Source organism: Seriola lalandi, unplaced genomic scaffold (assembly GCF_002814215.2).
Source record: "Seriola lalandi dorsalis isolate HSWRI2012SDOR001 ecotype SW California unplaced genomic scaffold, Sedor1 jcf7180002054497, whole genome shotgun sequence".
NCBI classification, from domain to species: domain Eukaryota; kingdom Metazoa; phylum Chordata; class Actinopteri; order Carangiformes; family Carangidae; genus Seriola; species Seriola lalandi.
This window is the reverse complement of record NW_019525050.1, coordinates 304682-330900: the sequence shown is the minus strand read 5'-3', so window position 1 is coordinate 330900 and position 26219 is coordinate 304682. Positions and strand designations below refer to the sequence as shown.

General features: G+C 42.6%; 1 protein-coding gene across 2 annotated transcripts in view; it reads left to right on the top strand.

Moving 5' to 3' along the window:
• Window positions 1-18110, top strand: part of brf1a (BRF1 general transcription factor IIIB subunit a) — a 105574-nt gene extending 87464 nt beyond the window's left edge. For both annotated transcript variants that reach the window (XM_023412979.2, XM_087175767.1), the window contains 3 exons: window positions 2761-2812; window positions 12625-12784; window positions 16690-18110. In XM_023412979.2, the coding sequence (XP_023268747.1) occupies window positions 2761-2812; window positions 12625-12784; window positions 16690-16727 (250 nt within the window). In that variant the 3' untranslated portion in view covers window positions 16728-18110. The remainder of the gene's footprint in view (window positions 1-2760; window positions 2813-12624; window positions 12785-16689) is intronic.
• The last annotated feature ends 8109 nt before the right edge of the window (window positions 18111-26219 follow it).

Below are 26219 nucleotides of genomic sequence, written 5' to 3'. Positions count from 1 at the left end.
CTCTCTCTCTCTCTCTCTTATCAGTGAGAGTTGAACACTTACTTTAAGCCCCCGGGGAGGGCTCAGCGCCGGGCCGGGTGGGCAGGGAAGGGGGCGGGGAGCCTCCGGGAACGATGCTAATTCCAGCCAGTGGGACGGTGGAACGGCTGCTTAGGAATTACTGCCGGTGGTACGTTCATCGCTGATTATCTGCGCCGCTGTCGAGGAGGAGATTGTGCTCACAGACAAGTCGGTCGCCTGTCGGTCACAGTTCGGTCTCGTTTCACGCTCACACTTTTTAGTTTTTTGTTGATACCTATATTTGCTGATTTTTCACCTGAAGCCGAGAGACTCACAGACCAGACGCACGAATCACAATGAAATCCTCGACCTGCGTTGTGTCAACAGAGAGAGAGAGTGATGAATATGTATATTATTTGTAGAAGAGGTTCAAAGAAAGTTAATATTCATCCGTGCTCTCGTTTTTTTTTTCCTTGTCTGCATTTTAAACAATGAGAAGAGCAAGAATCAGCAATAACTATAGATATTACGATAATTATTAATAATTATGTTTTTCACTTCTTTTGGAAGGGGGGGGGGGCTTTCTGCTTACTAGACTAATTTGTGGGAGCACAATGGAGGGCATGCATGCATATTTATAATTCCAATAAGATTAACCCTGAATTTAAAACATGTTCTAAAGCTCACTACTGTCTCAATCTATATTTGGGGGGTGGGGGGTGATTTTGAGCCGTGGTGTGGGGGTGCCATGATATTTTACCCAGTGAAACATCTCCACATCTAAAAGATGAATAAGAAAATAAAACCGTGTTCCTTTAATTTGATGTCGGACGGCGAAGCTGTCGACTGGAGTTGTTGTTGTTGTTGTTGGTTTTGTTTTTGTTGGCAACAGCAGTTGATAAAAACACATTACATGGTGTTTTTGTGTAATACGAACACCATAGCAACACATCAGTAGACGGACGTTGGACTGTTCTGTGTGACACATATGTGACATAAGCGATAATAAACAGTATATTACTGCAGCTTTCTCTTCGGTCGACGCACAGAGCAGCCATCTTGGATTTTGGGGTCAGAGGTTGATGAGGCTCTTCTGACTTTCTGAGTTGGAAATGTGACTTAAGGCGTTCCAGTTGAAATTTTCTGACTGGGAAATCTGAGGTTCTGAATTCCCAGTATGGGTTGAACAGCTCCATTGATTTCGGTGACCCTCTGGCTTTTCACCCGGCGCCACCAGGAGGTCAACTATAGCCAAAACTTTGCTTTGTGGTCAAATACCTGCAAAACAAAAAAACAAACAGTGTCGTGATGATAATTTAAATATGGGAATAACGGCGCTTATTTTCAGACAGTCTCTCCTGGAAGACGTTCATAGTGTCGCGCTGGTTTTTACACATGCAAGTGACAGAAATAGTTGGTGTTTCGAAGGTGTTCTGATGTTGGTATCTCTCAATATGTCGTTCAATCAGTAACAAGACACCGCAGTTCACAGTTTGTCCATCAAATATAAAAGTATTGATAATATCAGTATCGGCTCCAGTATTTGTCCCAGTTCACCTTTTTGAATTTCCACGACATGAAAAATTCATGTGATCACATTCGTTACTGCGGGGTTGTACTGTCGACGCGTTGGAGGCCAAGGGTTTCATTAAGTTTATGAGGCTCAGTGTTTCAGTGCTTCGTCCTCCACGAGTCTCGTCCTGCGTTTCTTTCTTCAGGCAACAGAACTCGAGCAGGGAATTGGAAATGAAGAAGAAGAAAGTGGCGTAAATGAGAAACAAAGCTGAGGCGGTGTCCTCGCCGCCGAGGTGAACAGCGAAATGTAATCCGAGCCGCCCTCAGAGTGAAAGATTTTATTTTCTCCTAATGTCTGGAAAAACAATATGTAGAAATGAATATCATTACTTTGGGGCTTTGAGAGGTTCATAAAATCTGCACATTTAATTCTGTGGACGACTCGCTGCCGTTCAGACGGTTTTCAACATGATTAATGATCCTCATCTTATAAAGACATGAAGCCACTGTTATAGATGAACTGTTATTAATCTCAGGTGTTCTATGTTGCTTTGTTCTATGATGCGCTCTGGTGATCATTAGTTAATCAGACTGCAGGTTGGATCATTTATTTATTACTTTCCTGTTGCATCAAGTGTGTGTTTCTTCAAACTGTGGTGCAGATCAAACCGCTGAGACGCCTCGGGCTCCGGCGCAGTTTGTTTGTGGTGCGTCGTTCAGTTGTTGTCTGAGAGGGTTTGTTCACGCCAATGAGGATTAGCTGATCAATCAATCAGTCACCACATGATCAATCAGCTGCTGTTTTGATCATCGATTGATCTTTTGAGTCGTTCAGTCGTGCAGGAGAGAAAAACCACCCTCTGAAATGTGTGTATGTGGGTTTAAGGTTTTACATTTAACACTTGCACTTTAGCTTATGCATGTTAAACACCAGATGTTAGCTTCTTAAAAATAATTAATTCTATTTCCCTTCTAAAAAATGTCTAAACTGAACTTGACTGGTTGGTATTCAATAAACGAGTCAATAAATGTTTAAACCACAGCCAAGTAAAAAGCTGTATATAAATTTTAACCTTGAGCTGAGTCAATATACTGAAATTAAAAAGTAGCAGCTGTTAATCAAAGAGGCAGAGCAGCAAAGCAGGATTGTTAAAAATATGAAATGTCAGCAACACGTAGAGAAAATGTGGAACATTAAGTGTGAAGTGCAGGATTGTGCTGATGTTGTCGTCCTCTGTGTTGCAGGTTGCAGCCGTTCATCAGCGGACAGCCCAACAAGAAGCTGGCGGTGGAGCAGGTGAGCCGCCGTTCATCTTCACCACATCTGCTCTTCGTCTCCGTCACTCACTCACTCGCCCGCTCGCTCGGCCCTCTGCTTCCTCTCCCCGCTCACCCACTTAGCCCGTCGCTTGCCCTCCTGCACTTAGCAGACGCGCACGCTGAAACGCGCACGAGCACTCAGTCACGCGGTCAATCACTCGGACAGATAACTTCCCTCCTCACTTTCTCAAAAACACTCACTCACACACACACACACACACACACACACACACACACACACACACACACACACACACACACACACACCCCCGTCTCACTCTTCAACACATCATGACTGTTATCTACCACAAAATGTATTTTTCAGAGCAGCTACAGCAGCATTTACCAAATAAATGTTTATCATAAAAAAAAAGCTGTGAAAATCATCATCATCATCATCATCATCATCATCATGTGCCATTCTCTGCCAGAGCCTCTGCCACCATTTTCTTCCTCTTCAGTCTGTTGACAGCCGTGACGTCTTGCCGCTCTGACACGAGCTGTCCAGTCCTGTTTGCCTTCAGGCGCAGTGCGGCTCAGTCTGGTGTCCTCGCTTCTTGACATGTGTCCGAAATAGAGAGTGGATAACGGTTTCCAGAAGTTTTGTGCCGATCTTTTCTAGGATGAAATTGTTGCTGAGAATCCGTCTGTAATATCCACGTCTCAGACACTGTCGCCTTCTTTTCATCAGCTGCTTTAAAGCTTCCGTGTCCCAGAAGGCTACTGGCCGGGGGGGAGACTCTTGAGGAGGCGTATCTATCTCCCAGATCTATATCTCCAGATGTTCCAGAGCGTTGTGCTGGTGCTTCTGCGTCCCATTGTTAACTTTCATCTTATTCCTTTGCTGCGTTCGTTTGTGTTATTTAGTTCTGCGACAAGGTTTGTGAGGGAAACTTGGATCTTGTTGTTTCCGATGTTGATGTCATAACTTTAGTCTTTTCTCAGCAATCTGAATTAAGTTGAATTAACAGGGAGCAGGTCAGAAAATTAGACGACGTGTTACAGGAACATGATGAGCACAGTTTTTGGCATGATGACGGCAGGGTATACAATGAGGTCATACAGATTTGTCAGCCGTCTGAGATTTTACCTTACCTTAGTATAATGTGGCATCTTTCTCTTTGATATCTTCATGTTTATTAGACCACTGTGAGCAATGTTGCAAATCAGTGCGCAGGACAGCTTTATGCTATAAGCGCCTTGACTTTTCAATTACTTTAATGCCATTCCTCTATTCCTCTGTGGTTATTTTAGCCATAACAGACCGATGAGTGTGTGTTTATATCGAGTATAAAAACAGAGGGGTTGTCTCAGTTAAAAGCGATGAGTCTAGAGAAGAGGCGAGATCATCGCAGCCTGTAATCGTGACCATCGACCCTGAAAACACGAGAAGTCTTAAAGGATGAGGCTCTGATTATTCCATAGTTTTCTTATGAGCAACAAATCCCATGAAAAGACCAGAAGTGTTTATCTCTCAGTGCCCTTCGACCTCCCTCCCCGCTTCCTCCTGAAGACGTAAAACAAGCTCTTATGAAGCGTTGAACTCGGTCCCCTCGCACCTCAGGAGGCGTCAGAAAGAACGGGAGGTCTTGAATATTATTTCTTCTCTGCTACAGACGGCAGCAGTGAGCTGTGCACACAGCAGGAGGCTGTTCACTCAGTCTTTGTGGAGTTATTATAAACTTGGGGCTGTAGGTCACATTATTGGTTAATCAGTAATAATTATTGTTAGATGATGACGGGAACGTGATAGAAATGTCAATAATTTATGTGCGTAATAAAATAGTGTCGCTGCTGGTTTTCTGTCATTGCGTCAAAGACATTCAGTTGCACTTTGTCTGGTATTAAAAAGGTCATAAATTTAATCTGGTGAACTTCCTGTATGGATCTTTGCGGCACAGAGGATGGTTTCGGTCTCTTCACGGGATTTGTTGACTATAAGAAAAGTATAGAATACCAGGAGACTTATCTGTTCTGTTTTAAAAGTGTATTAAACGGCTCTGTGTCGTATAAAAGCGCGAGCACCAGAGGCTTTCTGTCTCCACATAATAAAGCAGTAACAGTAACAGGCAGAAGCTGGAGACAGATTGTAATTCCCCCGTCAGTCTCTGCTGGTCGGCCATTAAAAGCTGATTGCTGATTGCTGGGGTCTCCTGCAGAGCGGACGGGGGATAAATAAATCTCCACTCAGGCCATGTGAGAGGTGAACCTCTCTGTCTTTGTTTGCCCTTCCCTTATTACTCCTCTCTCACTCTCCTCCTCCCTCCAGGCTGTTCACTGCTCCTAAAAAGCTCTGACAGGGTCTTAAAATAAATACAGCCTTAAACTTGGACATAAAAACGTCTTAAAAAGCACTTTCCCAGCTCTTTTTTTTTTTTTACCACCCTGCAGTGATGGGCTTCTGTTGGCCAGTCGCCAGCTTTCAGATGAGTCCAGAAAGAACAAGGTTAGTGGTACAATATGTCTCCTATCTGCTTTACTAAACCCAGTTAGGCTTCGTGTCTTTGAACAGTCAATTTGCGGACGTCCTCATTCTGCCCCATTTTTAGCTTCACGGCTCCCAGCAGCCATCTTCAAGGAGAGAGAGGCCAGTTTTTCCAACTTTGTGTCTTAATTTGATTTTAAATTGGACCCAAATTCAATCACAGGTAGATTTACAGGATCTGAAAGTCTTAAATTTGGCTTTCTGGACTATATGTTCACATTATTTCCTCATTCCCGTCTCTTCTTCCCTCCTCGCTTCACCTTCACCGTCCACTGCTGGTCTGTCTCATTTCTCATGATTTATTTCTCTTTTCATTTGTTCCATTTTTCCTCTCATCCCTCCATAGAGAAAAGAGCAGGAGTTATTGTGGGAGTCCACTGCTTGTGAAGTTTAGGTCGCTTTTATTTTTGGTATAGTGTATATATAAAAGATGAACAACTGTTACAAGGTGCCAGCCAAGGCTGCGAGTCTGTGGATGTTAAACTGAAGGGAGGAAGTTGAATTTAAATCCTAAATTTAACATTTAGGATCAAATGTGGATGAATTCAGCTGCTCTGAAATGTATTTTGTGCTCAGTTGCAACAACAAACCGGGTTTGCACTTTTCTCTCCACAGTAACAGCAGCGGAGGCTCATGGGTATTGTGGTTTTTAGAGCCATCTGCCATCCCAAACTGACGCGCCAGAAACACAGACTGAAATAAAACGGCCACCGCAGAGATGAACAGATCAATGCACCGACTGATTGATGGAACAAACTGAATGAGTTCTCACTGATCTTTAGACTGATCACAGTCTGCAGTCGCCCCCTCACACACATGAAGGAAGTCTGTGTGAATGTGGAAGTTACTCAAAACACTTTTACACAACCTCCACAGTCTGCATGTGAAAATGTTGTTTAGTAAATAAACCTTAGCTGCAAATACAACTACAACTTCATTAAATAAAAATCAGAAACATGTTCAGCTGTAAATGTGGAAACTTCCTGCGGTGAGAATCAGGAAGCAGGAAATCATGGTGCAGAGCGTCTGTGTGCATCTCTGTCTGGACTGAAAGTGTCGTCTAATCGTCATTTCAGGCGCTCGTATGTTCAGCATGTAACAGGTTATATAGGATCTTGTGGATGTGTCTTGGAGGAGGTGATTTAAAAGTGTCGGAGTGAGGTGTCGCCACGGTGACGGCAGCTTCGTCACCTCCACCTACAACACACATGAGTCTGTAGCGTGGTTGGATTATCCAGGACATTAGTTTAATGAGAAGCTGAGGAAGTAAGAAACGGAAAACTTTCAAATGGGAATTTACAGCAGGTCTCCAACCAGCGCCTCCTGCTTTTATTGTTTCTTTCTCACGTCACTCCTCCAGCTCCTTTTCTGCTCCTCTCACTCTTTTCTTTCTTTCTTCCCTCGGGTCGTCCACGTCTCTCTCTCTCTCCCTCCCTGCTGTTTCTCTCCTCTTCATCTCGTCCTGTTACTGCTCCACTCTGCTGCCCTCTCCTTTACCCTCCTTCTCCTTTTCTGTTTCTTCTCCTTCATCCACATTCCTTCCCCTCTCCCCCCCCATCTTCCTCCTCCTCCTCCTCGGTCTTTGTCTCCCTCTCCATCATGTGTTGTTGGCAGCTCTGAATGGTGGCGCTCAGGGAGCTCAAGCTCTGTCAACCAGGAAGAAAACATTGCCACGAGGGGCCGGGTCAACAAGGCTTGTTACTTAGCAACCCCCTCACCTCCCCATGGGAACTGGAGGCAAGCGGCCGTCGCCATTGGCTGAGGCTGCCCCTCGCTCGCTGCTCCTGTTATGTAATGTTGCCGTTTCATTGCAGTGACAGGCCCAGATTGGAAAGAGATGTTTGTGCTCTGGGTGTCGCTTGCCAAGCTCTGTCTGTTCGTCGCTTCACACAGACCGATTCCCGTCACCCTCCTCAGTGACCCAGCAATTAGTCTGTACATTTTTCACACAAGCCCAGGGAGGAAATGATGAGTTTACAAGACAGAAGGAGTAACAAGTTGATTTCTGCCAAGTGAAAAGTGGTCCAGCTGTTCCCCCTCTCCCCTCCTCTCTGAGACCGAGGCAGCAGACAGTGCAGTTCGGCATGTGGGGATTTTCAGAGAGGCTTAGAAATCTGAAAGGAGTGATGAGGTCACGGGAGAGGGGCTTTGAACCGCAGACAGTCGCTCTGGCGTTGCAGCTCTAGTCTGCTTATGCAAGCAATAGTCCTGGCAGCTGATGGCCGAGTCTGTGTGAAGTTGGATTCTCAGAGAAGCTGTTAGGCCAGGCCAGTGTTTCCAGCTCGTCCTGCTGACGCGCAGCGACCTCCTGCTCACCCCCCGATACACCCCAACGTTACTGAAACATTTCAGCAGTGAGAACATAAAGCTTGCACAAACACAAACACACATATTTACAGAAGCCTCTTATTTATCATCATATTTGAAGACGTTGAAATAATGAGAGACCTAAAGCTCGTCCCATATTTGCACACAATGGTTTTTTCTCTCATTAAATTTCTCTTATGTAACAAATTTCACTGACCTGCATCTAATCATTTAGTAACAAACACATTCATTGGGACTGTGCAGCGATTCATGAGAGCTGGACGTGGCGCTCCTGATTACAGTTAAAAAGGTTAAAGCCCCGTTCACATTGAACTTTACTTAATGTGTCACTAACAAGGAAGAAAGGAAACGGCACAGAACTGTGAGCTGTGTCTGTCATTCAGCCGGTGACGCTTCAGATGTTTGGCACATGTTTGTGTTTGTGTGACAGCTCAGACCTTGAGTCCAGTTTGTCTTTTATTTCTCTCCTTTTTCACGAATGTTTGTGAATTCTTTGCTTAAGTTGAAATTGTGTCGCTTGGGGGGGATTTCTATCGGTTTACATTCACTCGTTTCTTTGCACTGACTCAGTTCTTCTGTTGTGTCAGACGGGGCAGAGATCACTTGTCGATTCACCATCTGTCTCTTGACTCTCTTTCCTTTTAATTCTTCCTGTTGCCAACCAGCTATCCACGTTGACTCTCCAGGTTTTTGCCATGGAGTCTTTTAGTTAACGATGTGCCATAAAAGTTCCTCATCATTGACTCATTAATACCAGGAAAAAAAAAAACATTTCAACATGTTTAATGTTTTTAAAGACTTTTTCATCGTGAAATCCTCCGTCGTGTTTTACAGCAAATATTCGTCCCGCTTGCGATACCTTGTTGGCCCGCAGCTGAAACCACATCTGTAGACGTATTGTGGGATGATGAAATATGAAGATGCTCTGGAATCAGACCAGTGGGTCATTTATCTGAAGGATATTAACATAAGACATTATCAGGATAAGAAGATGGAAAATTGTGGATTGTGTTTGTTGGTTGACGTCTCTGACCTGGTTCGCTGATGTTTTTGCTGATGTAAACAAAACCTGAACAGTATCAGAAAACATTCACAAATCAGACCGATCTGTTCGGTCACCGGGGGAGAGCGATGACGCGTTCCTGTCTCGCTTTTGTTTAAAGTTGGATGATGGATTAGATCTGTAAACACCAGATTGTGTGTTGTAATGTTTGCTTTGGCTCCGTACCGACTGCTTTACTGTTTTACTGTTGATTAGTCAAATAATGATAGTCCTGTCAGAGCGGGAAGTGGCCACAACCCAGCAACTGCTACACAATAAGTCCTGCTTGTGATTTATATCTGGAAAAAGTCGTCATTTCATACAACAGGGGCGTGATCACCTTGACCCGACGTGCAGTTTTCTGTGATTTAAACTTCCTGGTTGCCACACCATTCAAACCCCTTGAAGAAATGTCTGAATGTGAGCTTTAATCCAGCCTGTGGTTTGCTCTCAGTCGCCGGTTGTTTCCACGCGTGAGTAACTAGCAGGCTATCGGATGTCAACATCCTCACACCCGTAAAAAACCTTCTCTGAGCGGTCGTTTCCTGCAGCTCGTCGGCGCTCTGAGTCCTTAACGAGCAGTTCTCCCGTTAGACGACTGCGACTCGGCTAAGAGTGTAAATACTCCACATTTTGAGTGTCTGCTTCTAACAGGGTATTTGTAGTGCAACATTATCTGTGAATAAATGCGAGCAGTAATGGCTCACGCCACCTTCTCCACAGCTTTCTCTCTTCTCACACAGCCGTCATCCTGACCCATTTAATAGCTCTCACCTCCTAATTAGTTTGGAGCACAGTGTTTATGCTGTTATGTTTTCCTTTAAATTCTTTTTTTTTTTATTATTTCTTCATGTTACCGCCTGCGTTCGCTGGCAGTTAATGAGGCGTCCAGCTCCTGTGATGAGGAGCCTTTTTACAGCCTGGTGAGGTTAAAGTCGGCGGGGAGGCGCAGAGAGGAAACGAGAGGACAAAGTGAAGGAAAAAGGAGAAAGGGAAGGAGGTTTGTGGTTGATATTTATCCTGCAGTTCTCTCATTGTATAATCGTTGGCTATTTATCAAAGTCTGAGGGAAATGAAGGAACGAGGGAGAGTCGGAGCCAAGATGTGGAAGGAGAGAAGGATGCAGGGAGGAAGGATGTGGGGAGAAGAAAGGAGGCAAAGGAGAGGAAACGTGACATAAAAGCAAGGTGGGAGGAAAAGGACAGAGGAAGAAATGAAAGGCAAATTGGAGGGAAGAGACGGCAGGAGGAGGAAAGCAGAAACGAGGGGCCCCAGCAGGGACTCCAACAGGCTGTTGCTGAGGAGAACAGAAATATCTCTCCGTCACACTGTGGATCCTCCACCTGCTTCTCCTCCTGCTTTATAATTAGCCCCGGCTGAAGGGAAAGTGATAACATGCAGGTTTCCTCGTAGTCGCTGTGGTAAAAACTGAAGGTGATGGGTTTCCTCGGCAAAAACTGTAGATTATTTTTATTCCGAAGCTGAAAAATCTGAATGAAAGTTTAATTTTAGATATTTTATGAGTTTCTCTACATTGAGGCGGGAAGGAACAAAGTGAGAAACACAACGTCCTCCACGCCGCGCACACCCAGCGCTCCCTGGCGTAACTACTCTGTTTGGCTTTCGGTATCTGTACCGTTCATCACTAAGCAAAATAAATAAAACCCAGATTGAAGTTGAGAAGTGGATCTTCGGAATGAGATCACATCCACCTGAGGGAAATCTCTCACAGTATTAAAAACACAGTCATCACCAAGTTCAATAACACAAAGACCCTGTCAACAGGTCGGTGTGAGGTGAGTGACGGAGGCTGAACCCAACTGTCTAATCCCAACAAACACCAAGCAGGAAAGTTAAAGACGTTTTTACACACGATATGAGCTTTGTGGGAAAAATCTGTAGCCGTCATCATATCCGAAAAATTGGGTGTAATTGCTCTTTAAAGGCCAAATTAAATCACATTTGTGGTCAGAAATAACGTCTGTTGCTGCAGAGCGTTGATGTTACACCGTCGAGAATGAGAGGCAAAGTGAATACACTTGTTGTGTAGCTGCTCTTCATGCGCGGACAACGTGTTGTTCGTGGTCCTGAGGAGCGAGCAGCTCAGCGGCAGTCGACACAACCCCAGTGACATTAGCAGCTACGCTCTCATGCTGTTCTGTGTGCTGCAGCTGAGCAGCTAATTAGCTTCTAGCCTGCAAACTGAGGTTAGCGGCGCACCTTTCCCCCCCCAGGTGAATGTCTGTGTGGCGACTCGTTCAACAAGCTGAGGGGCAGGACATGATGTGTGTGTGTGTTCATGTTTGTCAGTTGGATAAGAAGCAGGAGAGCTAATGTGGGTTGTTCAGAGTCTGTGGCTCTTGTTGTGTAGCAGCTGCTGTCTGGCTCAGTGTGACCGTCTGCTCCACCAGTGATGCAACGCAGGATCCAAGGCCTCCATCTATGTCGGCAGACACCAGAACCATCCTCCGGTGAATTAGTGCAAAAATATGGGGCGTCATCATCAAAACATAAAATCTAAATTTCTCCTCTGTGGTTTCTGATTTTTTTTCTTTTCTCAAAGGAAACGGAGGACAATTCCTCAGAGCAGATCTGTGTCAACAGAGCAGACTGAACAAGAGCAGTTTAATTTCAGTTTGACTACAGTGAAGTGTTCTGATGATGTCACAGTGAAGTTGACCTTTAACCTTTTGGATAAAAAAAAATGTCATCACTTCATAATTTTTACCTTATGAGACGTTTTTGTTAAATTGTGTCATAATCAAATGAATTCTTGAGTTATGGCCAAAGACGTGTTTTGTGAGGTCAGTAACCTTTGACCTTTGACGTCAGTTCATCCTTGTGTCCAAGTGAATGTTTCTACCAGATTTGAAGAAAGTCCCTGAGTCAAGGCGTTCATGGGAATAAAAATGGAGGACAACTTGAACATGGTTGGTGTGTCTGCCTGTGTGAGAGACTGTGACGGTACGAGTGAAGGAGAAGAGCAGCAGGTCAGGGTGAAATCATTTATCGTTTGTGTATTCAGTTTGTTTTTTTAGCGTTCGCTCGGTGGGTCGGTCTCTTTTTTGTGTTAAAATATGAAATGGAACATTCACAGCGTCACACCAGCTCTAAGTTTGAACCTCTGACGTTTGTTTTGATTCGTTTCCACTGCTCCTCTCTCTGTCCCCTTTCTGTCCTCTCTCCGTCCTCTGCAGCCTCTGCAGCAGGCTCCACTTTTTATTGTGCCAGCTGTTTATTTTCTTTTCCTGCTGCCAACATTTCCTCCTGTTTCAGGACGCTTGCTTTCTGATCAAAAACAGCTCTTTTATTGTCTCCCAGCATGCACCTGGAAATACTCTCCTGGTTATAGAGTCAGCTGCAGATGGCCATGGGAGGGGGGTGAAAGTCGTCATATTCACGCATGAACATTTGACAGCTCAACTAAGACGATGCACACGGGGTGAAATGCAAAAAAGGGCACTCTAATTACATTCTTGCCCCCGCGCTCGCCCTTACCCATTCATTTTTAATTTCCCAGGTTTTTATGAACCTTGAAGGGGATGTTTTGGCCCGAGGCTCTGGTTAACTTCTGACCCTTTGTTAAGATACACACTCGAACACTGCAGGCTTTGAAAAAGTGTAATAATGTGATGTCAGATAATAAGGTTGTGGTTACGCTCTGATGCTGTATTTAGTGGTGTGCGGAGATGCTGCAGCAGATGAAATATCTCCTCACCACACTGTCAACACTCCACCTGCCCTGCAGCTCACACCATCACACCACACTGTTTATTATTTTCTATCATTTTAAAGGAAGTGGGGCAGATGATTATCACATCGAGCTTAGATTTCCCTGGGGGGGGGGGGGGGGGGGGGACCTTGCGTGTCATGCAGAGGAAAATCTTAAAAATACTGAACGACGCACAACCGACAATATTTCCTGTTTGCTCAGGTTGCCAACTCCAACCCCCTGCCGCTGCCCGTGGGGGCCCCCGCCAGCGGAGTGCTGGTGGAGAGCGGGCCGGTCGTCTACGACGATGCAGCTGCTGATGAGGACGAGGAAGAGGAGGAGGAGACTTGTGTCAGCGCCATGGAGCTGATGGGCAGCCAAGGTCAGTTCAACACGGTTTTTATTTCACTGTTTTACTGGGTCCCTCAGAGCGCTACTCATCAGTCACAGAAGAAGATAGAAAGAGTTTCTACTGACCAGAAAGTTCAGGCTGAAGTTATAGATTATTACATGTACTACTTTTTACAATACACAATCTATTTAACATTAAAAAGTAGCATTAGACTTCATTTTCCATGTTCCTTCGATACTAATATCAACATGCCAGTCTCATCAAACACTTTTCATACAACCCTGAGCATTTACATTTGATACCAAATCTCCTTAAGATTACTGAAGTTTACTTTTTTAATGAAATTTACTCATCATCAAATCATTTCAGTCTGATTGAATCCAAAAAAGTTTTATTTTCTTTGAACAAGTGATAAAAAAATCTGTGAGTGAAATTATTTCAACCTGTTAGAAATTCAAATTCATCTTCATTCAAGTAATGATGAGTTTCAGTCGGGGCTTCAAACAGTGATTATTGTTTTGATTCAGTGTTTAGTCTGTAAAATGACAGAAAATCAAGACAAATGTTAATTTCAACTTTGTCTCAACAATTAAAAACCTTAAAGGGATTCATAATAAAATGATGAGATAAAAATAACTGGTCTACTTACTTTAGTTTGTCCAGTGCTTTCAGTCACCTCATGAGGAGTTTGCTCAGTTGCAACAAAGACTTTGTGATAAAAGTTTTAGTCCAACTGTTAAATTTCCAGATCAAGATGAATTAGTGGTTAATTTTTTTTCCTGTTGATTAACAAATAATGATCAACTGGTCACTTTTTGTTTTTGACATGACACAGTATCAGACGGGTTAATGCCTCAGTGATTCTTTAAAAGTCTGAATAGTTAAAAGTTAAATTGAACTGAAGACCGGTTCAGACATTTTCACCTCAGGTCCTTGAACTTAAAAGAAAATGATCCTCTTCAGACTCTGAGACTTGAAGAGAGTGAGATTTTTTAATTTCTTTGTAGATCAGTTTCCCATCACTTTATGTGAACATTTGAATTTAGTTGACTCAACAGTGGCAGACGTCTTTGTCACGTCTCAGTCAGACACTGTGTCCTCGCTGTGAAATAGTTGGAATCACTTTTTTAATGAATCTGCTGCTCGGGGTCACGGCTCTGTTTCTGCTGCGACTTGGTTTGTTTTAATGAGCCGTCGCTAAGATTGAATTTCTTCACTTTACGTCTCTGGCTGTTAAACTTTAAGGTCCCTGACTCTGCCGCTGTAAAAAGTCCTGAGCTACTTAATTGATTCCTGTAGGGGAACTCTTTGTTTATACTCTTGCCCCCCTCCCCTGAGAGGTCAAGGGTCAGGGTCAGGCTCCGGGCAGCACCTCTGGAGCTGGTAGGGACTGAGGGACAGTTGAACAGGATGGACACCTGGAGACGCTGGAGATTAACCAGAGTCAGCTGATAGACATCTCAATTTTCCTCCTGCTGAGACTGAAGTCACACTATGGAGATAGATTTGTTTCAATATTATTTGTGTGAACAGATTGACAATCCCTGCGTAAATGTGTAATCTGTAAATATAAAACACATTCCACAAATACAAAAAATAAATTAGCAAATTCACAATAATATCTTGCAAATATGGAACAAATTACCATACTATGATTTTTTCATGCCTCACTAAACTAAAAAGTTTTTTGACATTTTTATGCTTTACTATACTGTGAGGGTTTTTTTGCCTTGTTAGACATGACTTTTTTATGAAATTTTGTGCCTTATTATACTATGACGTTTTATCACATTTTTATGCCGTACTATACTATGACATTTTTATGAAATTTCATGCCTCAAGACCCATTTCTAGATCGATGACAAAAAGCAAGGGTACACAGGTTGTGCAAACAATAATAAATTTATTAACAACGAAATTGACGTAACACCAAAGAACTAAGGTTAGCCGTGAGGTTTGGACATCAGTATGATCAGTGGCGTGGGTGCATGTGTGCATGAGTGGGATGTATGAAGTGTGAGCTGTTGTCTGCATGAACACAAAAGTACAATATGCTGAGGAGCCGAGAGAGAGAACGCCCAGTGACAGCCTGGAGAGGTTACTTCTTACAGGGCAGAAGCAGTGGGCCCAGGTGCTTCCAACTCTTACTAAACTATGACATTTTTATAAAATTTTATGCCTTACTATACTATGACGATTTTTGACATTTTTATGTCTTACTATATGACATTTGATGCCGTACTATACTATGACGTTTTTTGAAATTTTTATGTCTTACTATACTATGACATTTGATGCCGTACTATACTATGACGTTTTTTGACATTTTTATGTCTTACTATACTATGACATTTGATGCCTTACTATACTATGACATTTGATGCCTTATTATACCATGACATTTTTATGCCTTACTATACTATGACGATTTTGGACATTTTTATGTCTTACTATACCATGACATTTTTTGACATTTTTATGCCTTACTATACTATGAAATTTGATGCCTTACTATACTATGACGTTTTTTAATGTTTTTATGCCTTACTATACTATGACATTTTTATGAAATTTTATGCCTTACTATGCTATGATGTTTTTTGACATTTTTATGCCTTACTATATTATGACGTTTTTTGACATTTTTATGCCTTACTATACTATGAAGTTTTTTAATGTTTTTATGCCTTACTATACTATGACATTTTTATAAAATTTTACGCCTTACCATATTGTGAGGTTTTTTCACATTTTTATGCCATACTATATACTATGACTTTTTTATGAAATTTTATGCCTCACGACCTTTTTCTAAATCCATGACAAAAAGCAAGGGTACACAGGTTGTGCAAACAATAATAAATTTATTAACAACGAAATGACGTAACACAAAAGAACTAAGGTTAGCCGTGAGGTTTGGACATCAGTATGATCAGTGGCGTGGGTGCATGTGTGCATGAGTGGGATGTATGAAGTGTGAGCTGTTGTCTGCATGAACACAAAAGTACAATATGTTGAGGAGCCGAGAGAGCGTCCAATGACAGCCTGGAGAGGTTACTTCTTATAGGGCAGAAGCAGTGGGCCCAGGTGATCTAGGTGTCGCTCCGCCCTTCAGACTCCTGCTGCACAAATGGGAAAACAGAACAATAACCTCAATATAAATAACAAAGACAGGCCAGGAGTCCGTCACATGCCTTACTATAACTGTGAGGTTTTTTCAGATTTTCATGCCTTACTATACTATGATATTTTTATGAAATTTTATGCCTAACTATATTGTGAGGTTTTTTCACATTTTTATTCCTTATTATACTAAGACGTTTTTTGACATTTTTATGCCTTACTATACTATGACGTTTTTTGAAATTTTATGCCTTACTATACTGACATTTTTATGCCTAACTATACTATGACAATTTTTCCCATTTTTAAGCCTTACTATACTATGACATTTTATGCCTTACTATACTATGACGTTTTTTGACATTTTTATGCCTTACTATATTATGACGTTTTTTGACATTTTTATGCCTTACTATACTATGACGTTTTTTGACATTTTTATGCCTTACTATACTATGACGATTTGATACCTTACAATACTATGTTGTTTTTATAAAATTTTATGCCTTACTGTAATATGACATTTTTATGAAATTTCATGACTTATTACACTAAGATGTTTTTATGTCATGTTTGCCTGGGATGTTTTTTGGCATTTTTATGCTTTACTATACTATGACTTTTTCATGCCCTATCATACTAAACCCTTTTTTCACATTTTTATGCCCTAGTATTCTATGATGTTTTTATCAAATTTCATACCTTACTATAGTATGATTTAAGATCATTTTAATAATTTTCCTCTATGAAAATGTAAAGTCTGTCCAACATTTATCAGTATTTAACTCTTCCGTCTGTGTCTGTCCCTCCAGATTACGGTTGTGACGGAGACTATGACGATGGATTCTAGCGGTGGCTTCCCTGGGTCATCATCATCATGTACGGACTATTGTGAATCCCTACCTGTATCAAATGTTTACTACCAAGGAAACAACATGGCTGCAGCTACAGCTCACCACTGTGATGCCAAGAGGAACAAGGAGTAAATGGGACAGGTGTGCAAGAAAACAAAGGCTGGAAAAAAAAAAAAAAATCACACTTGGCATCACATCTGGACTGAACTGAGGACGCAGGGTCTGGACGCTGACAGAGGTGGTGGAGTGGAAACAAGGGCTGCATGTGTTCACAGATTGTAGGCAGTTCTCCTGTAAGCATAGGTTTGTTCAGGTGTAGGTCAGAAGACATTCTGTGACTAATAACTGCTTCAACAGCATTGAAAGGACTTTTTAATGTGTAGTCAGGATCAGCTTCTTTATGAAATACAGTCATTTAAATGCTGCTGAAACAAAGACCATCATCAGGAAAGTTGGAAAAATGTGTGTCTCTTGACCTGCAAATACCAAACCAGTGTTAACTGTGAGAAGCTCAGCAGAGGAGAGAAGCTGCAGCAATCTGTCACCATGTGTCTCCTCTGGATGGCTTAAGGTTTAATGTAGAAAAAGCCAAGTCGAACAAAATGCAAAACATTATCATAACACTCAAGTACTTACCAGTATGTGACTTTTAAGTATTTCCTGCCGCCTTTAAACTATGCTTCTCTGCTACGCTGCCTCCCAGCATTAACATGTACTGACCAACAAGCATCTATCAATCAGGTAGCGTGAGATCAATCATCATTATCAATAATTTTTCTGTCATCTCTGGATCAGATCAATATTTATTAATGCCTTAGGACAGACTTGTGCTGTCTGCTTCTCTGAAGCCAAAGTATTACAATGTTGTTGCCTTTGAACAGTTTATCCCAGGTTCTGTGCTGAGATGTTATTGAATCCAAAATGATGGGATTTTAGTAGAACAAGTTTCCTGATGATGATTGGATTAGTTTTTCTTTTGCTTTTAATTAGGTTTGGGCTTTTCCTAATTATTTTGTTATGGAACTGATTCTCCATGATTAATTTAATGAGCTTGTGTCATTTGATTTAATGTTAATTATTCTTTTAGGCGTTTAAAGCCGGGATGTAAATACATTCTCTGCGATATTATATTTTCCACATGGATGAGGGGGAGCCTGAGCAGAGAATAGATCTATTTTGTATTTAAGCTTTTATGATTTTTGAGTTGGAAAAAAATGACACCTAGAGATTGTGGCCTTTTCACTGTGTCCACACAACAGTATTTAGCGAGGCGTCTATGGCTGCCTCTGTGCTGCTGCTACGAGTCATGATGTTACATCTGTATATTGTTGTGTGAATTTGCTGCTACAGTAAAGATTTCACTAAATGAGAAAAAGAAATGTGTCCTTCTTCCTTTACGTGTTTTAAGAAGAAATGCTATAATTATTTCATATTGTACATTTTTTACTATTGCTACATAGTTAACGTTAGCATTAACAGCTGTTTCCTTACCAGTATAGTAGAAATGTAGAGTTCAGCAACACACTTCATTTCTTTACTCACCAAGAGTTGTCTGCAGAGGAGGAAAGTAACGACAATAGATAGATTACATTTATAGCATACATACATACCTTTACTTCTTCTACTGAAGTTCGCATGCTAATGAGTTAGCTGCTCAGAGGGGGATTTATAACCTCTTATGAAGACAACGATGGCTGAAGCGACAATCACCACCACCTGCTCCAGACAAGAAACCACGTTAGGTGACAGAGAAAAGTAGGCATGCAAGGTTTAGGGTTCTCATTTTAAAAAAATCTGACTCTTGCAAACAGGGACCATATTCATCAAACATCAGTATAAAAACAGCTTCTGAAGTTAGGACTCAAACTGAGTTTTTGGTCTTAGAGTGACTGAGCATTAAAAGTAGCTCCTAAGTCTGAGAGAAGGCAGAGGCACTTGAGGCGCCACTGTAGGTCTCTCTGTAAAATAATTAACTTTTAAAATCACATTGATGGTGGCCATTTAATACAGATCACCAGTAAATCAAACCAGTCCAATAACATCGGAGACGACCGCTTGCACGTCTCTGTATTTGGACACCAGAAAAATTGTTTGCGGCACTTTTGTTCTGAGCCTCGGCCGTCTGACAGAATTATTCATTAAACCAAAAACGCTCTCTCCACCCTGCACCTTCTCTTAGCTCAGGAGTTCACTTTGTTCCTCACTAAAACTTGCTCTCGGCAGCTTTGTGAGCATCTCTGAAGAGAAAACTCTCAGCCAGGAACTTTTACTGCCATTTAGGAGGCACTTGTATAATAGATGAATTTTACATTTCCTGTCCCAAAGGACAAATACGCTGCTGCACAGGACGAATTACAGTCTATATCAGTTTTTTACAAATAAGTGGAAGAAGATCTGGGCGGTGAACAGCGACAGGCTCAGTGGCTGAGCTGACGAAAACAGCACAAGACTACAGACACGAAAACTTTGTTAGAGCTGAGCACTCACTACAAGAGTTGTAGACCTGAGACGTCATCTGGACTGGAGTCAGACGTGAGACTAGAAAACAAAAACATTAAAGTGTCAGATTTTTACCTGCTGAAGTGACAGGCTTTGTGCAAGCAAGAAAAACTGATTTACAGCTTTCAAAAGGAAACGTTCAAACATGGTGTTTTTACATTTCAATGGTCACTCGCACGTGACTTGGACAGGCACAAGGTTTGAGACTTGACCTGGACTTGGACCCTCAGGGGACTTGTGGGTTTCTGTGACGTGCCTCAGATGACTTCAGACGTCACTTAACGTTCTCATGCCAACTATGACTTTAGACTTTTTTGGACTTGAGATGTGACCTGGACTTGTGATTGACTGTGACATGAGGCCTGACTCGAGATGTCTTAAAGATGAACTCTATACTCAAATATTTACCACTGAAATTTCCACTCTCCACAGAAAGCTGCCTTCTCTGATCAACACGAGCTTGTCTCTGCTTGCTTAGATTTGAAAGTTCAGTCAGCCGAATCCTCTTGCCCCTCCCTAACCACAACAACACAGCCAACACTCTGAGGGCTGTTATTTATGCTGTTGATGTAGTAGAGCTGCAACACAAGTGCCCACAACGTGACTCTTTCAAAGGACCATTAAATGTGCTTCTACTGACTGTCAGGAGAGTCTGAGAGGAGCGTCCCATGGCTGGTTAGCTCTACGTCTGTGTCCACACCACACTGAGCGCTGTCCCCTGTCCCGCCACGTCACACGCCACGTCACACGCCACGTCACACGCCACGTCACGCCACGTCACACGCCACGTCACACGCCGGCCTCCTTGGTCACTGCTCTTTCCCTTCTGCTGTAGTTTTTAGATCTGACGGGAGAAGAGGGTTCGTGTAGTTAGTCTTTTAAGGATCCGATTCTCTCTGGTCTCGACTGATTTGAGTCTTAATTTACAATTATCGACTTGAGACTTGACTTGAATTATTCATGGTTGATTTGTTAAACTGCCCAAACACTCTGGCTCCTGTATCCATCTATGGAGCTGAACAGACACCAATAATCTTTTCTTCTTGTTCTTTTGGTGTTATGTGTTTCTTAAACAATCCCCTGAGGTCCCATTGTCTCGCTCACACAGTTTGTATTTACTCTTTCAGCCTTCCTCTCATCACCTCCGTGTAGGACTGAACTCAGCCTGAACTGCTCATGACAGACAACAGTGTCGGGTCTGTTCGGGACACGACACCATCCACCATCACGACAATGCTTTTGATCAGACGAGTCGTTTCACGGCTACAGCAGGATCATTTATCGCCGGTACAGTTTTCTAACCGTATTGTTTCCAGACGTATTAGGTGTCTCCGAGTGTGTGCGAGGAGATTCTAGATAAAGGTGAGTCAGTCATCAGAGTGGGAGGAAATGTGAAACTGAGGCGGCGCTTACGTCAAATGATGAAGTCTTTACACGCAATGAATTTTCTTGTCAGGGCAAACAATTCCTTTAAAGCTCAGAGTGCTACCAGCATTATTGTTTCAACATCAGCCAAGAGACCAGGACTGATCTTCATGAGTTCCTGGTGATTATAGCATCGTATTACATAATTTCTTTGTTTATTAGAAAACTGACACTTCCCTGTGAAGCACAGGTTAGGTGTTGTTTTCAATCAAGCTCAGTATTGTAGAAAGAAAAAAAAAATCCCCATTTCAACATCGACACATTTCTTCAGGCGACATGAAAAGCCTGTAGTTAGATGCACCGAGCAGCTTCTGTCAGCGGGACAGAGACGACTGATTAAAGCAAAACAAAACAAGTTCTGCTTCATTAGCTAGAAATTCTTCCTGATGATTAACAAACGCAGCAACAAATCTTATTACGAGACGAACAGGGGGATTAGCTAATTATTAAAACTGACGTTTTAGAAAAACAACTGCTATCTAATATTTTTTTTTGTCTACTTAGCAGATGTTGTGTAAAGACTGACAGGAGGAGCTGCACCTTTTACACCAGCAGTCAGTTTCAGGGGGAACGTGTCGGGTTCTTCTCCCAGGTGGTTGACGTCTCATTTTGGGCTGAACTCTCCATATTTACGTCTGCTCTGTCAGTGTGAGGCTGCCGCATTAAAAAGGATTACCGCGCTCACTCAAAAACTGGAAAATTTATGGAAAATGATTTATGTTCCCAAAGTCCTGGAAAAGTTTTGCAAGTTGAATGAATTTTTTTTTTTCTCTCAGATGTCACATTTTTGATGTTCAGGTTTGTTTGAAAAGTTGGGTAAATGTAAACGTCTGAACCAAAGTGCGAGCGGAGGAGAACTTTATGAACATCGTTCCATTTAATGATGGATTTCAGGTTAAGGATTGAGTTATCTAAAAATACTAATTTAGAGCTTTTTGGGTTTGAACAGTTTGTCACTAAATACTGAGTCAAGATGTTGATGATGTTTTTAGACTCCAGTTTTATGAGGATATTGTCAGCAGTTTCCTCAGTGTGACTGAATGAAAAGCATTAAAGCTGTAATGTTTTAAAACATTAGGAACCTCCATATTTCAAAGCTGGCAAGTTCATTTCCAAAATGCTGCAGTTTATATCCGTTTGGGAAAAAGAGTCGACGAGACCTGATGAAAGTTTAATGACCCTAAATCCGAGGTCTACCTGAGACACCTCAAAAACTACCGCCATTTGTTTTAATTCTGTCCGACTTCAGCTTCAATGATGAAAACCACGTATTAAACGAGGAACACTGACCGAGGCTGATCTTTTAACATTTCCTGACCTTTAACTGCCCCTTGTTAAGGGGACGCTTGTTTTAAAACGAAGAAAAACAAGAAATCCCAGGATCCGATGACCATGACCGGCGCATTTCATGTGCGGCTAAATTAGTCCTATTAACAGATTATTAGACGGCGTGAAAATGTCATGAGTAAGCCTCCAGTTGTCTCGGGGAATTATTGTCCCTTCGTACCCGCGAACATCTGAACTTGGACTGAAACAGAGCGACGCCTCGGGCCTTTCGGAACACAAAGATTTTAGAAAACTATTAAATTACACTCTGTATGACCCTCCAATAGTGACCCCCCATCCACTCTTTTCAGGTTGACTTTTCTCCTAACGCGGCCCGGGAAATAATTTCATGGTTTATGATGCTATGTAATTGTCCTGTCAGGTCAGCTTTCTAAGGCCCCGTCTGAGTTTTACTCCCACCCCTTCTCGCCTGCTCACTCTTCTCTCCCCAAGGGCCGACTGTACCTACGCAGCTTTTTGGTATTTGCCACCCCCCACCCCCCACACTTAAAAGTTGTACTGAAACTTAATCTCCCTCCGACACCAAACTTTTACTGTAACCTTTACAATGCAGCTGAGGGAGGGAGGGAGGGAGGGAGGGAGGAGGAATAAAGTTGGCCGTTGAGTTTTGCAGTGTTTGTGACCTCGCTGCCCTTCGACAGTCAGAGAGCTACAGGCGAGAGCAGAGGATTCCTCCTGCCTGTGGAAAATGTCCTTAATGTGAGTTGATTAAGCAGGTTTTCTTTTTTCTTTTTTCTTTTCTACCCCGGTTCTCGTCGAGCTGAGACTGATTTTTTTTTCTTTTTCCTTTTGGCTTGGAGCGTGACTCTAAGGAAAAAAAAAAAACTCAGGGTTTAAAAAGAGAAGCGAACCCCTTTCCTCTTCCTCCTTCCTTTAACTTCCTCTCTTCTTCTCCCTTTTCCTGTTTCCGTTACTACAAAGCAAGAAGTACAAAAAGTTTTTTCCCTGAGGTGTTTTTTTTTTCTTGTCTCTTTCTTTCCCTTCATCCTTCTCTCGTCTCTTGACCTTCATCTGACTGTGTCCTTCCATCCACCAGAGCTTCATCCATCTTTCCTTCCTTGTTTCTGTTGATATTTTCACTTTCTTTTGATCTCGACTTTTTACCGCCGAGCGAGCGAGCCTTCACCTGGTGGCGGTAATTCGATCAGTTCTCCTTCACAGCTCTAGGATCTGCTGGTCATGTCATAACAGGTGCTTTCAGTCAGGTTGCCGTCGCCTGAAACTGTAATAATCGCCATGGTGACGGATCAGAATGTGTCAGTAATTATTAGAACAATATGATGTCATAACAGAGGTTGTCTGAGTGGGCGTTCAAAATGATTATTACTGATTAATACAAACTATTCCAAAATTATCAATAAAATACGTATTATAATACATCACCACCACTAAGCTTCCAAATGTAGTTTGATTCAGCTCCTACTCCCTCTACAACAAGCCTTTCCTCTTAGAAATAATAAATAATAATAATAATAATAATAGTTTGCACGAGCAGGAGTATAAACATAACGAGGCTGTAAAGGTGGACTGGTGACTAGATTGGTTTTCATGTTCGCTTCAGTGACGCTTAACGTCCTCTGACGTCTCATTTAGCCTCGTTTTTATGTTGTAGAATAAAACGTGTAAAACGTCTTGAGCTCGTTTTAACCTCAGAACTTATTTCTAAGCAAAAACCCATTAAAAAAAAACTGGAGGTGCAAAAAAGTGAACTAATTCCCTGCAGCCCTGTATTCATGCTGATAAATCTGATTCCAGACGGACAAAGTCAAAGTCAGTAGTTAGTCGGTAGTCTGTAGTTTCAATCCAATGTCAGGTGGAATGAATCAATCAAAGAATTTTGACATGTTCCTAACTTTGACAAACGTATAGCAGGGCGTTTGAACTGATCAGAACCACCAGCTTTTACTTGTATTTACTGTAATAACACCCACGAGTTAAGAGACTAAACCTGAAATAGAACGAGTGAATAAAGGGGCGAGCCGCTAAAGGAGCTAACGACAGTCACCGAGCTTGTTAGTTGAGTCGCTAATGAGACACTGAGTTCACACAGTTTATTCACAGACATCTGTAGCGTTCACCGCTGTCTCTGTGTCTGTTGAGAGGAGCGGGTTTATTCTCCTGACAGAGGTGGTTGAAGAAAAGCTGAGAGTGCAAGCTAAATACAGTAAGCTCCGCCTCCCTCCCCTCAAAGGTCAGCTCTGTCTGGGCGGCTTGCTGTTGGTCACAAAGACATTTTAAATTCTGATGTGACGAGGCCTTTATATTCTTTCTTCCTGTCCTTACACCCCCCCCTTCTTTTCATAAATATCCTTTTTACCTTTTGATTTCTTTCCTCCTCCTTTCCATCCTCTCTCCTGTCTGTCTGCCCCTTCAACCAAACAACTTCTGTCCCTCTATTTTCTCCCCGATATCCCTCCATCTTTTAGTCCCTCGTCCTTCCTCCTTCAACAGACCCACTCTCTTTGCCATTCCTCCTTTTTTATCCGTCTCTATCTTCTCTCCTCCTGTCATTCATCTCATTCTGTCTCTTTCCTAACATCCCTCCATCTATAACCCCCCCTCCTCCCCTCGTCCCTATATCTCTTTCTCTTTTCCCCCTTTTTTTATTCCCCTCTCCTCTCTCTCCGCCCTCTGACAGCTGCGGTTCAGCCACTATGCTAACTTCTCCCTGGAGGCTGTTTGTGTTTGTTGGTGTGTGTTTGACTCAAAGGCACCTTTGCTAGGTGAACCGACCGCCCTTACACAGATCTATACTTATATACCTGTGAGGACCCTCCCTAGTCCTTAACCCTTAACAAGCCTAAACACGAGCGCAGCCTCAGTTTGACCTAATTCTAATTTTTCTTACTTTCCAAAACTGTTTGAATTTTCCTCTCCTGCCATAAATGTCCTTTTTTAAAATGTATTTATTTTTTATTATTTTTACTTTCTGAACCGATTCTTCAAAAGTCTTGTCTTCCAAAAGTGTCCTCCCTCCCCCATAATGTCCTTACTTTCCAAAACTGTCCTTGCCTTTTAGAAATGTCTCCTTTCTAAAAATGTCACACTCTCAAGGTGTAAAAGTGAAATCGGTCCTCACAAAGACAGAAGCACAGGAACACACACCTGCACTCCTCTCTTCCCGGGCCTGGACCAGGCTGCTGCCGCGGTTTGTTGCCAGAGCCATTTTCTTAATAATCCCACCCTGCCTGCCCTCAAACTCGGCTCCCCCCCTCCTCCTTCTCCGCACTGCGTTTTCCTGCATCAGCATATCAAACTCACCCTGCCCTGATCCGCATCCCCAATCCCAAACACCATAGCCAACCCCCCACCCACCCCACCCCTCCGCTTTCCTTCCTCACCCCAATTACTTCCCGGGACTTTACCTTAGAGGGATTCATTCACCCCCGCACTCTCTTTTGTAGTCAGGCTCCTCACTAACCTTCCCTCCGCCGCAGGCGACGGCATCCATTGTGTAATAAATACATGGAGGTATTCATGTTGCCCTCAGTGCCTGTTTTCTCTGCCATCATCAGGATGAATGCTCCTGACAGGTAGCTTAAGGGGGGGGGGGGTATTCCTACACTGCATGTACAGAATCCGTAATGATGGTCCGGTGGGAGCTTCTGAAGGACGGAGCAGCCATCAGGTTTATAAGGCGGAAAGACTGAAGACTCGGTTCTAACAAATCATCGTCTTCTTTCTTTTTGACTGTAGATACTGTTCTACTTATTTACAAAGTCAAACTACGTCCTCACTGAGCTGCCGGACTCTGGACACATGTAGTTTTTTCTACCTTCTGGCACTTTAATAGTCTCCAGAATAGACGTGGGATTAATGGTTCAGGATGTTTGAGATGAACTGGGCTGACGGCTGAAGTGTTAACATGAAGTCCACACATGAAGGGAGGAGAAAAGCCTGTCATCATCTCTGCCTCGCTGATCTCTCCTCAAGAACGCCGCGTCTGTTGCGCGTCTTTGTAGTTTTGATGCGATGAATTGTACAAATGGGGTAAAACAGCACACAGGCACTCGCACTGTTGCACTCACACTGTTGCACTCGGTTGTTTGCTCACATTAAAAATGAAGTGGTTCTGTGAACAAACAGAAAGCTTGGGAGCCAAGTTGAATCCTTTCCCCACTTCCACTAACCTGGACAAGCAGGTGAGACAAAGTTTCTTTCCCGATTCTGGCATCAAAATGATGTTGGAGTTACAAAGTGAGTTAGAAGACGACAAT